The following is a 13,966-nucleotide window of genomic DNA, read 5'->3' on the forward strand; positions in this document are numbered from 1 at the left end:
GATTTTGCTGAAGGTCTGGACTTTGTTGTGGTGGTCATTGTTGTTCTTCAAGATTCTACTCCATACAGAGGTACCGATTTTACATTGGTGTAAAAAAGCCTGATCTTGTTGTGCAGCATTAGGTCCTTGGAGCTCGTTAATTGTCTTTAACTGAATGAAGGCAAGCCTTGCTTTGCCAATTCTTGCTTTGATGTTGGTGTCTATACCACCCTGCTTGTCTGTGACTCTGCCCAGATAGGTGAAGGCCTCCACTTGTTCCAGTGCCTCACCTGCAAGAGTGACTGCCGTTGTGCTGGCCGTGTTAACCTTCAGGATCTTGGTTTTTCCCCTTTGGATGTTGAGGCTAAGTTGTGTTGGTGTGACTGTAACTTTGTTGGTCTTCTCTTGCATCTGCAGATCGGTATGGGAGAGTAAGGTCATGTCGTCTGTGAAGTCCAGATTGTCAATCTGCATCCAAGGTATCCACTGGATCCCATTTCTTTTCCTTGCTGTAGATGTCTTCAGGACCCAGTCTATGGCCAGCAGGAAGAGAAAAGGCAAGAGCAAACAACCCTGGCGGACACCGGTCCTCACTTTGAAGGCTTCTGTGAATTGTCCTCTGTGGATTCTCTTGCAGGTCACTCCCTCATAAGAGTTCCTGATGATTCTTGCAAGTTTATGTGGCACACTGTATTGGCAGACGAGTTTCCAAAGGGTCTTCCTGTCCATGCCTTCTCATAGTCTATGAAGTTGACATAAAGGCGGGAGTTTCAGGCCATCGATTGCTCAATGATGATGCACAGTTTTGCAGTCTGGTCTGTGCAGGATCTATCTTTGTGGAAGCCAGCTTTCTGGTCTTGTAACTGAGTGTCGACTTGTTCCTTCATTCTGTTCAGTATGACTCTGTTGACAACCTTGCCTGGGGTTGATAGAAGGGTTGTCTGTAGTTTGCTCAGTTACTGAAGTCCACTTCTTGACAATCTTTATCAGTAATTCCTCCTTCCAGTCTAATGGCAATTTTTCCTCTTCCCAGATCCTTCCAAACATGAGATAGAGCATGTCTACTGATGTTTTACTGTTTGCCTTCAGTGCCTCTGAAAGCATGCTGCCAGATCCTATTTCTCAGATGTTTGCTGGCTCGCCATATTTCTTCTTTGGTTGGTCCTCTGCAGTCGATTGGCAAGTCATTGGCTGTATGTCTGGTGGAGACTGCGGCACGGGCAAATTCAGCAGTTTTTCAAAGTGCTCCACCCATCTTCATTGTTGGCCTTCATTACCAATGATCGATTTTCCAACTTTGTCTTTAACAGGTCTTTCTGGCTTGCTACATCTGAAGGAGTTTCCTTGGTATGTCATAGAGTTCTTTTAAGTTTCCATGACTTGCTCCTTCCTGGGCTTCTGTGGCAAGACCATTGATAAATCTTCGCTTGTCTGCTCTAAAGCTTCTCTTTGCTTCCTTTTTGCTTTTAGTGTATTCCCCTTGAACTTTCACTTTTTTTGCTCTTGCTTGCTGGTGTTGACTGGAGCTTTCTTTTCCTTTCTTGCTTGGGTTTTGCAGAGAGTCCCCATTATGTTTGGGTTTGTTAGGACCCAGCACGTCCTAGCAGGTTGATTTAACTGTCTCTTTGATCTTCTCCAGCTAGATTTCTACTGGGTCTCTGTCATCTTCTAGTTCTTGGAGTCTACTTTTCACACTTAACTCTCCAAATGTAGCTTCTATGAGAAGGTAAGGTGTACCACAGGAGGTGATGGTAGATTTTGAACATTTAAAAGTCTTCGGATTCTACTACTCCAAAGGAGCCCTCTCTACATGGCCACTGGCGCACTACAAATAAATAAAAAATAGATACTTTGCTTTATTCACAGAGAGCTGAAAATAAGCAACAACAAGTTGGGTATAAATGGGGTCTATTGGTCACCAATTCCTTAAGTGCGTTTAACAGTCTTTAAGTCCTAAAATACAAATGTCAGCAAAGGGAAATTCTTAAAAAATGTCAATTGATTTGTATTTTTTTAATGTAAATGCAATATTTACCACAAATCTCATTAAATTATTCATTGTTTGTGTTCTTCCTACAGGTCTTTTCAAAGGATTTTAATAATGACGACCTTCTTAGAATTCATACAGCAGAATGAGGACCGCGATGGAGTTCGATTTAGTTGGAATGTTTGGCCTTCAAGTCGGTTAGAGGCTACCAGAATGGTGGTTCCAGTGGCTTCTCTCTTCACACCTTTGAAAGAGCGGCCAGATCTGCCACCTATTCAGTATGAGCCTGTGCTTTGCAGTAGGACCACGTGTCGTGCTGTTCTGAACCCTCTATGGTAATTAAAATAGAATTTTTTATTAATGCATGTTTGTCTCTCATCTAGTTTTACATTGATTGCGGTAAGCTGTGTTTAATTCTGTTTAATACTCGAGGAGCTCCTGTTTAAAAGTGGTAACAGTAGCAACAAAGAATAAACTGATAACAGCAGAATCTGGCTCATACAGAAAATGTCTTGATTTGAGACAATTACTGCTCTAACAAATCTCATCTGGGTATCTTGCATAAACATTCACCTGCAATCCTGGAACACCACATTCCCCCTCCAAAAGAGCAAAATCATGAAACTTCTCCTAAAAATACAGTTTTGCACACCCCGGTTTAGACATGGAAGTGTTAGCTCTGTTTTCGTTGATCATTTTCATTTGTCTGTCAGAAGATATTTCATTTTCTCACCAATTATATTGTCCCTGGTAGATGTTTGTTAAGATAGTGATGGGCCTCTTCAAAAAACATTTAGGCTATTGGCTTCTGAATGGATATCTGGTAAGATTCTCTAAGGATGAGGCATTGCAAACACGATGCTTGAAGACTTGACTCATTCTGCTTGTTTCCGAAGATGATATGCTCAGAGCTGGATCCCAATCCATTAATAAAAACGTGATTCTTTGTGGAAGAGCCCCATTTTATTGATATTTCAAGTCTTTCACAATTGCAGTATTACAGGTGATACAAGAGGTGAGATGACCTACATTCTGATGGTTTGTAGTACCTGCTCTTAGCATATTATCCACATTGAATGAGTGTCTACTCTCTTATTGTTGCGTAATGGTCCTGTTATAGAAGGAATCTTTTTAGTCTGCCCTGTGAAATAAATAATGATTCATGTGAGATATCTTACTCATTGTATCTATTGTTGTTTTTTTTTAGTCAGGTAGATTACAGAGCAAAACTTTGGGCCTGCAACTTTTGTTATCAGCGAAATCAGGTACGTTAAATTATTGTGTTTCTCATTTTCATAATACATTCTTCTTAGTTTACAATTCAGTTAGTCATTTTGGACTTTGTCGACAAATACTTTGAAATGGGCAGACCACCAATTTCATTAAACCTGCATATTTTTACTTCAGGCTTCATAACTCTAAGTCTTATTGTTTGAAGTAATCTACCTTAGTAGCCAATGAAGTACACTGTATGTGATTGTTTGAGGACATCTGGAAAGCAGTGCCATGGAAATGATTCACTAACTTCTAAATACTAAACAGGCCTTCTAATTTATTTATTTATTTATTTGAATTCTTTTTTTTTAAATCACAAATAAAATGCAAAGTTTGCAACTTTTTAATGTCTTGCAAATGTTTAGTAATCCAGAGAAAGGGAAGACATTTTTTTTAAAGTACCTCACTCTCAGTGGAAACCCAATGACAATTGAGTATATGATGATTTAAAGTGCAATGTTAGTTTATGTAAGTAAAACCTCCCTGCAAGAAGTGGGAGAGGACAAATCATGTGCACCGGAATTCTTAAACCACTTAAATTGTCATTTTAGTGTTTAATAGCTTTGTTAAGAGGAAGGTTGACTAAGATCTGAATGATGACATTTAAGGTTGAAGGATCAAGGGAAAAAGTCAGGGATCATTAGTATATAGAGAAAACCTAATTTGTAAAAAAGCAACTGAGGTATGTTTTATTGGTCATTTTAAATGACTGTGGCACTAAAAGGTAGAGGTAAAGTAATTGAGGCAAGTGGTGGCATGATCATTCACCTTGGTGCACAGTTGCTTTCGGGAGGCCTAGAGTAAATTAGTATTGTATTGTTTTGGCGGTACAGAGGATAAAGCATTTATTCTGAAGTTCTGTCTCCCTCTCTGAGCTGGTTGGGAATGTCAGTACTATAGGCAGAGCTGGAAAAAGCATCTCCAAAAGTTGCTGTCTCCTTACAACTATTGGAAAAAGACCAAGAATTAGCCTTACTCACCCCCCCACCACCATCACCACTTCACACTTCAGCACCAACAAACATATTCACATCCCTGTTTTTCTACCTATCAGCAGGACAGTGGGAGAGCTTTCTTGAGAAGTGACATTTTTTGGGCATGGATTTATTTTTTGCTCCCTCATCTTTCTGGGAAGGTTGTTTTCACATTTGAAGCAATGCTTGCATTGGAATTATTACATTGCATGATATCATCACTGTTTAGAGAAACAAGGGCATGATGGAAATGTATAGCTTAATTTAACCAGCCTATGAATGTGTAGGGCATTCTACTTATGAAATTTTCTCATGCACCCAAAAGATAGGAGAATTGATGACTTTGAGGATTGCCTTTTTTGCAAAGAAATCTATTTGGGAACCAACAGATTGAAATGCCATTCATGTATAAAACTGAGTCGCATCTGTCCTCTTGGACCTTGCTCTTCTCTTTTTTTCACAACCAATTTTATTGAGCAAAAGAGTATCAAGAATGTGGCATCTTCACACACCAAGATCACCACATCAGTATCAATGCAGTGATGACATACATAGTATTTACGAAGCAAGTATCAATGAAGCTCAGCTTTAAAAATGCCCTAACAACCCATCCCAACCCCAACTACACCCCCACCCGTACCCACCACCCCCCCCCCGGCCACACATGTACAGAAGCAACACAAAGACGATTCACATAGAGGAAGCAGGTATAGTGCAACCTGGGTCTTGCCATTGGGGCCAGAAAAGTCACTGCGATCAAATGTCCTCCTCCTGCTCCACCGGGGGTTCCAAGGACAGGCCACGGTAGTCGGCCCACCGCTTCCAGATCTTGAAGTGTTTGCGTGGGCAGCCCCGCGCCTCAAAGACCGGTTTCTTAAGACCCATAAAGTAGTCCAGCCCAGCCTTCCACGCAGACATGGGGGGGGCCCTCACAGATTTCCAGGCCCGAGCCAAGTCACGCTTAGCAACCACCAGGCCCAGGAGCAACAGGTGACGTTTATATATGTTGCCCCCAACCCCTTCCATGATGTGCAGCAGGCCTAGCCTGTGGGTTCGAGGAAGATCCCAGCCCAGGACCTCAGCCAGACAATTCCACACGCCCCTCCAGAATCCAGCCAGGCGACCACACGACCACACCGTATGCAACAGGGAGCCAGGCACATCTCCACAGCGCAGGCACTCCGATGACGCAATCAAACCAGCCTTCCACAGTCGTTCACGCGTGTAATAGGCACGATGCAGGTACTTGAATTGTATCAAGCGGAGCCGAACCGCGATAGCGGTGCCGCGCGGGGACTCCAGTGCCTCCCTCCAATCGTCCTCATCCAAGGCGCCCACGTCTACCTCCCATGCCTCCCGAAGGGAGCTGAGAGTGGATGAGCAGTGAATAACAAGGGACTGATAAATCCTAGAGACCTTCTTGTCACCCAAGTCTCCCATAAACACTTTCGCCTCAATCGGGCTGAACTCCGGTAGGGAGTCGAGGCCGGCAATGCTTGGGGCGAGGGCATGTCTCAGCTGTAAATAACGGAAGAACTGGGACTGAGGCATCTGGAACTCCACTCGGATTTCCTCAAAGGACTTGAGGGTTGCGCCTGACATGACTTGGCCCAGTTGCGTAATCCCAATAGCCTCCCAGCCCTCGAACCCGGCCAGGGCCGCCAGTTCTGGGAGCAAACCGTTGTGCCACAGCGGCATTTCAGCTGTTAATTTGCCCCACCAACCCATGCGGCGCAAGGACTGCCGCCACACTGCAAAGACCACTTTTGTCACCGACGGCAACCCACGGCGTATACGGGCCGAGTAAAGAACGGTATGGAGCGTACGGTCACCCATGAGATGTCTCTCCAGGGCATAGGCCGGGTCACTCCTGTCCCCGTACCACCATTCATTGAGGACAAGAAGATGTGATGCCTGGTAGTAGGAGAGGAGGTCGGATGTGGCCAAACCACCACAGTAGGTGGACAGAAAGCATGTCCTCAGGGCCACCCTGGCTGCTCCGCCATCCCACAGGAAGCGGCTCAGCACAGAGTTCACCTGACGGAACCACTCCATGCCAATAGGATGCGGGAAATGTTGAAGTTGGTACAACAGTCTCGGCAGCGCCACCATCTTAAAGATGGCCGACCTCCCAAAGATTGTAAGTGGCATTCTGGACCATGTTTTAACATCCGCCTGGACCCGTTCCCACACCGGCAAGACACTGCGTGTCCAGGCCACGGCTCGCGAAGTCGAGAGGAAAACACCCAAATATTTCAGGCCGTCCGTCGCCACGCGCAGGTCGGCGGCCCAAGGGTCGGCAACCACTCCGCCACATAATACCCATAGGGTCGACTTAGACAGGTTAAGGCGGAGCCCTGAGACTTCGCCAAACCCCCGCATGATCTCCAACACTCGAGGGCCCGAACGCCGCAGGTTGGTAAGGAACAGGAGGACGTCATCCGCGTAAAGTGCAATTCTATCCGTAAGGGTATCGGTCCAGACAAAGCCACGCAGATGGGCATCCATTCGTACCCGCGACGCCAGGGGCTCCATGGCCAGGGCAAACAGATAGGGGGACAGCGGGCAGCCCTGCCGAGTACCACGGCCGATCTGGAAGCGCCCTGAGACCGCACCGGCCACACGGACCGATGCCGTAACATTGGTATACAGGAGACGGATATAGGACAAGAAAACAGGCCCTAGATTGAGGCGGGCCAACAAGGTGAACAAATACGCCCAACTCACCGAGTCAAAGGCCCGGTCCATGTCCACGAGGAGGAGCGCGGCCTGTTCATCCCTAGCACCCATGGCATCGATCGCTGCCTGCGCCCGCCGGATATTATGTCGAGTGGCCCTGTGCGGCATGAACCCGGCCTGGTCAGGGTGGACCAGGTCGGCGATGTGGGGCAGAAGGCGGTTCGCCAGGGCTTTCGCCAAGATCTTGGCCTCGATATTGAGGAGGGAGATTGGCCTGTAAGAGTCGTGGCGGTCCGGCGCCCTGCCAGGCTTCAAAAAGACCACAATCTCAGCATGACGCCAGTCAGGTGGCAGCTCGCCTCTAGACCGAGCTGCCTCTAGGGCATTGCGAAAGTGGGGTCCCAGCTGGACATGAAACTTCTTATAAAATTCGGCAGGATAACCGCTAGGGCCGGGCGCCTTCCCAGTATTCAATTGGCCAAGGGCCTCCCCAAGTTCCTCGGACGTAAGCGGGGCCTCTAAGGCCGTTCTAGTCTCCTCCGGGACTGCCTGCGGGAGTAGGTCATCCAAGTATGAGGCAATCTCGCCCTCCACCAGTGGGTCGCGAGGAGCGTATTGTGCCTCGTAGTAGCGGGCAAAGCTAGCCGCCAACCGATCCGGGTCGGTCATAACTGAGCCATCCCCCGCCGTAAGGCCGGGTAGCTCAAGGGGCTGGAAAGTCGCCTGGCAAAGCCTATGTAGCATGGTGCAGGACTTATCGCCCCACTGATACACCCTGCTGCGCGTGGCGAGCCACGCCTGCCGGGCCTCCTCGTACAGGACCGAGGAATAAGTCTGCTGGGCCTGCAGGAGCTGTCGCACGACGCCCTCGTCACCCCCGAGTCGACCACGCTGCTCCAGCTCCTCTACGCGGGCCGCGGCAGTCACAATGGCCTCCCGACGCTCCCGCCGAGCGTCCGCACACCAAGCTATATCAATGCCCCGGATCGTGGGCTTCAGCGCCTCCCACACAACAATGGCATCGACGCCCCCCACCAAGTTCTCGCGCCAGAAGTGATCGATCTCTTCGCGTAGGTGCGCCACATACTCTGGCCGCTGCAACTGCCAGGCGGACATACGCCAGCGAAAGGGTTGTCGTTTAGAGGGGAGGGTCAGGGTGGCCAAGACAGGGGAATGATCCGAGAGGCCCCTGGGGAGTATCGCGGCGTCCCTGACATGGCTCAGACAGGCACCCGGTACAAACAAATAATCGAGTCTCGAGAACGACCCATGCACCGCCGATACATACGTGAAGGCCTGCACAGCGGGATGAAAATGCCGCCACACATCGATCCAGCCCAGACTACGCACAGTCGCACACAACCGGGTGGGGGCAGCCGCGGGGGGGGGTCAGACACCACACGCGCACGCCGTTGGCGGTCCAGGCCCACATCCATGACTTCATTCCAATCACCCCCCACCACAGTCAGGACCTCGGGGATTTCATCCCACAACGCAAACAGCCGCTCAGACAGTGCCCATTGCAGGGGGGGAGGGGCGTAAACACTTCCAAAGACCACCGGCTCGGAACCCAGTAGGCCCTTAACAAAGACAAACCTGCCCTGAGGGTCGATCCATTGCTTCTCATGAACATAGGCCACCCTACGATGTATCAATATGGCCACCCCCCGTGATCCCCTCGTAAAGCCAGCATGATAGACCTGGTGATAACCGAACCTCTGGAGGCTTAGGGCCTTGGAGCCCAGCATGTGCGTTTCCTGAAGCAGGAGGACATCCACCATCTCCCTCTTCCCCCACCGCAGCACAGCCCCACGCTTGATCTTATCCAGGATACCCCGCACATTCCATGTCACCACCCGCAGGGTCCTTGAAGGAGACACAATCGCAGCATCAGCCATTGTCAGTATACAGTCCAAAATCTGGAAGGTGCAACCCGCAAATCGACAAGAATCACAGCCCCCGACATGTGTGGACCCACCCCCCCAGCCCGCAAACTCAGCGCCCCCTTCCCAACCCAGAACCCCCCCAACAATTGCAACACCAAAACACCCCCCCACACCCCACACCCACCACCCCAATACCTCAGAAAACATTGAAGTACCTGTCGCGGCATGGAGAGACCCGGGCCCAAAACAGAGGACCCAGGGCCCGCCATACCAATGGATCCCCACAACCCCACCATGACACACACTCACCACCCCCCCAACAACACTCACATCCGTGAGGGTCTGAGGCCCACATATGGTACCCTCCGAGCCACACTGCGTCCCATGACAATAACTGAAGTCTTCACATGGGAATCGGCTGGCACATCAAGGACAAAATGAAACAGTCTCACCAGCCGAGGCAGGGCAAGTCAGTTTGCAGCATACAAAGTGCGAGTAGGCCCAACAGTGTTCAGCTGCCCGCATCGGAGTGTTCCGAGTCCCTGGCACCACCCGATTGCGATGCACAGGCGGAAGCCGATCTTTTCTTGGAGCGAGACCTCCGATGGCGGCCCTTCTTGGGCTGGCGATCCGTCCGCTCCGGCGACGATCCCTGAGACCTGCCCGGGTCCAGCCCCGGCTGGGCATGGGGCCGGAGTCGCACCGCCTCATCGGTCCAGCGGAACACCTCCTCAGGCGAATCGAAGAAATGGGTCCGAGACTGATATATTACTCGCAGGCGAGCCGGATACAGGAGCGAGTATTGGAGCTTGAGGCCCCGAAGCTTAGCCTTAGCGTCCATGAAGGATTGCCGCTGCTGCTGCACCATCTTCGTGTAGTCCGGGAAAATCATGATGGTATGATTCTCGAAGGTGAGGGAGCCCTTGTTCCTCGCCTCCCGCAGGATAACATCCCGGTCATGATAGTTCAGCAGGCGAGCGATAACTGGCCGTGGGCGCTCACCCTCCGGTGGCCGCTGGGTCAGAGCCCTGTGGGCCCTCTCAATCACGAAGCACGTAGACAGTGCCCCTTCGGGGAGCCAGCTCTCCAGCCACCCGGTCAGGAACCGCTCCATGTTGTCCTTCTCGCACCGCTCCGGAAATCCGATGAAGCGGAGGTTGTTGCGCCGCGCGCGCCCTTCTGCATCTTCCACGTGGGCCGCCAGTGTCTTTTGGACGCTCTCCACCTCCGCTAGGCGCTTCTTCAGGCCACTAATGTCCGCCTCAGTCTCAGTGATACGGGTCTCGGCCCCAGCGATCCGCTCCACCGCGTTGCGAAGGTCCTGGCGCAGGAGCGTGACATCCGCCCCAACCGCTCCAATCTTGGCATCGAGCATGTCCCTAGATTGGGTGATGGCCGCTAGGATAGCTGCATTGTCCGGCCCGGGGCCGCCGCTGCCACCGGCCGCCCCGGCGCCACCACTCGGCCCGGTGAATTTATCGATGGGGCCATGTTTAGGCGGGCCACCTCCTCTGTCCCTGGTCATGGCAAGCGCCGGGCAGGGCGGACACCACCTTCGAACCTTCGGGCACTGTCACAAATCCTGAGCGGGGCGGCCCAGATGAGGCCCCAGGGAGGGATGCGGGCCGGCCGCCGCGGTCGGATGTCGCGAAAATCGAGGTCCCGGCGTCACCCCGGCAGAACAGGCCGTAACCACACTCGTCCCCACAAGCAGCCGTCCAGGGTATAGCAGGAGAAATCTGCGGGTCCGCAGTCTGTGGGCAGCCGTATCCAGCGGGCCGAGCCAGGGGAGGCGGATCAGATGCCCCTACCGGCCACTAGTCCATCCCCGGCCGCCTCCGGGCACAAGGAACCCTGTCCCCAGACTGTCGCGGGGCCACGCCTCACCGCCACCGCTCGTTGGTCGTTCAGGGGATGAGCCGATGGGTAGGAGCTGTTGGCACCGTCCCGATCTCCAGGCGATCGCGGTCGAAGAGATGAGCCAAGGGCGGCGTAGCGGATGCCACCCGCACCCGCCAGGTCGCAGCTGCCACCAGGCGTCGCGAAACTCGAGGACCCCGGTCTCCGGCCGGCCACCAGGCCGCACTCCGCCGCCGCCTCCCTTCGATCACAGGAAGGGAGGAATTGCAGGATCAGCACACCAAAGTAGACAGGAGACTTCCCAGATCGAAAGCAATCACTGGGCACCAACAGCGGGCTCGGGGGACAGGATAAATGATCGAATTAAGTCCGGGCCGGCGGGAGCTCTACAAGGCTGCGACCGCCATCTTCGCCCGCCAAGCCACGCCCCGACTGCTCTTCTCTTTTTGATGAAAGATATTCAGAATCACCCAGACACATGGCTAAGCATCGAGTTGACACAGGTAGTTAGACTTTTCTTCAACAGAACATCTGAGGAACCAGACATCTGTTCCCTGACTAAAAGGAAATAATTACCTCTGTCCCAGAAAGGTAGCCTTTAGCTGTTTTTGCTGGCTATAAGCTATGGTTGTTTATGGTCTTGCAGTTTACAGAAGGAGCCAAGATAATTATTAGCTGGGAAAAAAAAATTCTGTTTGGGAACAAGTCAAGGGAGCTGGCATTGGTCGCCTGACATGATTCCCAAAGCAAAGGCTATCCAGTAAGAACAACTTCCCCTTTGCAAATCTGTTACCACTGCCCTTAAGGAGTCCCTTCCAAGGCCCCCCTTTCTATGTGTGATTCAGAATCGATTGGTAAACCCATTATGTGAGTAGTAACTGCATTTCTGTTACCCAAAATGGGTTCGGTACTTAACAGTAAGCCATTTTGCAGTCAGAATGTGTCAGGTTCCCCACAAGTTACCTGTTACTTGCGGAGACATCTTGCAGAGACGACATGAGCTATCACCCCCATACCCACCATACCCCAATCGAGATGTGTAAACGAACTAGGATGAAGATGGGAGTGGGGAAGGAAGCTAAGGGTGGAGGAGATGATGTCCGGAAGACTAGAAGAGGACCTCCCTCTGTTCGGAGCAACCAGACCACCAGCTTGGAAGGGAGACAATGGGAGAAACCTATTACAACCCGCACAGGCAGACACCCTCTTGTCACTTCATACACACATGTGGAATAGTGGTTACCTCAGGACTGGAACATCATAGGATTAGAAGCCATCACATCAATGTACTGATCAGCGCTCCTGCGCAGTGCAAGCCAACAGTCATGTGCTCCTGTTCAGTGCACCCAAAAACAATAAGCGCTCTGGCGCGGTGTAGAAATACCCAAAACAAGCGCTCTAGCGCGGTGTACAAACAACCATATCAGGCGCTCCAGCGCGATGCAGAAATAACCAAGGTAAGCGCTCCAGCTCGATGTGGTAAGAAACAAAAGAAGCGCTCCAGCACTATGCAGGAATAAACAAAATAAGCGCTCCAGCGTGATGTGGCAAGCGGAAAGAGTTATTGTGGAGCCAGGTACCCTCTGACCCAAACCCCCAGAGTACATGGCAGGATGTCCCCAATATCTTATAAGCACTTCCAGTGCATTCGCACTGGAGCTGAACAATGTCCCGAACAGTGGTAGCGCTAGGAAGCATAAATTAACAAAGTACGGAAAGGATGAGGCAGTGCTCCGGCGCGGCCTCTAGAAATACCTGGAAAGGCATCCTGAACCTGAGCAAGCGCCTAGTCCTGGCAAGGGCGCTAGTACGAAGCACTGAGCCGCAGTGTCGTAGCAAGGTCAGGTGGTACCCGATGCAGAAAATTTCTTGTCACTCTCGACTTGACAAAATGGCAAACATTTTTTTTTAAATCACATATTTTTGCCATTTTGTCACCCCCCTCAGTGATGACACCTGGGGCGGCCCGCACCCTCCGCACACCCATTCCTACGCCACTGCTGAGCCAGCGGGAACTGCTGAGGTTATGCAGATTCCCCCAGAAGCACTGAGTGATGTGGCGGCGGTTCCGGCAAGGGAAGACTGAACCGCTAACCACCTGTATTGCAAACATACACACATTGCAGGTAATCGTGGGGGGAGGGTAGGCCTCTCCCACCGAACCATGACACAATGCCCATGAATTTGCAAACTACTGGGTTGCAATTGAAAACTGGCTTTGGACTTTAGCCCCAGATTAGAATACAATGAGATGTAGATATTGGGACCTTGATAATTTACATATTAAATATAAATTGTCAGTTTATTGGTTGTTGACGTGTGTACATGGCAGAAGAGGAAATGACTCCGGACTTAGATTCATTTAAATTTTTTGTAACCGATTACCATCATATGTACATCCAGAAGGGATTGTGTAAGACGTTAGAATGAAAGCAAACGGACTATGCCCTAATCTCTGAGCTTTTGAACATTACCATAGCACTTTATGGTTTAAATCTTTTTTTATTGACACAACTTCAGTTTAATACAGTAAACAATTCTTCAGTACTGGAGGCACAGCCCCCCTGTAGGCACCAATATAGAGCGTAACTTTTAAATCAAAAAACAACCCTTCCCAAGTGCCAGTAGCCATGTGAATATGCAAAACTGAGAGTCTTGAAACCGAGTCACTCATTGAGTACCCTCCTCTTCCTCAGCGGAGGCCAGGTCTGAGAGTTTTAGTAATCGTAGGTAGCGGTGGCAGGTAAGCTCCCTCAATTCCAGGGACAGCACTGTTGTAAAGGATTGCCAGTGAGTTCTGTATGTGTCGTCCTGGACAGAGAGTGTGAGGGTGAGCTTCTCTATCCCTAGAACGAACTAAAGATGCTGAAGCCATCCTAGGTCCGTCATAGTGGTGGTGGTTCCCCAAAGAGATAGAATAGTCTGGTGAGCTGCCCCTAAATCTTTGCTGATCTGGCACCCCCTATGTGATGTGAGGATAAGTGAGAGCGTTGGGCAGGCCTAGTAGGATGTAGGAGGGAAACCTGGGGAACTGAGTGTAGAAGTGGGTATCCATGTCATTGAGGACAGAGTCCCAGAACGAGGTTATCTTTGGGCCGTTCCAGAGGATATGGGTAAGCTTGACCATCACTTCATATTGTCGCCAGCAGCACTCGCTATGGCTCGGTAACCCCTATGGAGCCTGACTGGGGTTTAATGCCAATGAGAGTCGATTTTTTACAGCTGTCTCAATGCTGGATGTATTATAGGAAGAGTGTCTCGCTCTGTCGAAGATGTGGTGCCACTCCTTGAAAGAGAGCTGGCGTCCCAGTTCTGCTTCCCAGTGC

The 13,966-nt window shown here is 50.6% G+C and overlaps 1 protein-coding gene across 1 annotated transcript in view; it reads left to right on the forward strand.

Annotated features, from left to right (window-relative positions):
* SEC23A (SEC23 homolog A, COPII component) overlaps positions 1-13,966 on the forward strand; it is a 981,910-nt gene that overhangs the window by 46,981 nt on the left and 920,963 nt on the right. Inside the window, exons 2-3 of the mRNA XM_086937358.1 lie at positions 2,059-2,301; positions 3,174-3,231. Coding sequence (XP_086793484.1) covers positions 2,081-2,301; positions 3,174-3,231 — 279 coding nt within the window. The 5' untranslated portion in view covers positions 2,059-2,080. The remainder of the gene's footprint in view (positions 1-2,058; positions 2,302-3,173; positions 3,232-13,966) is intronic.

Source organism: Lissotriton vulgaris, chromosome 9 (assembly GCF_964263255.1).
Source record: "Lissotriton vulgaris chromosome 9, aLisVul1.2, whole genome shotgun sequence".
Lineage (NCBI taxonomy): Eukaryota > Metazoa > Chordata > Amphibia > Caudata > Salamandridae > Lissotriton > Lissotriton vulgaris.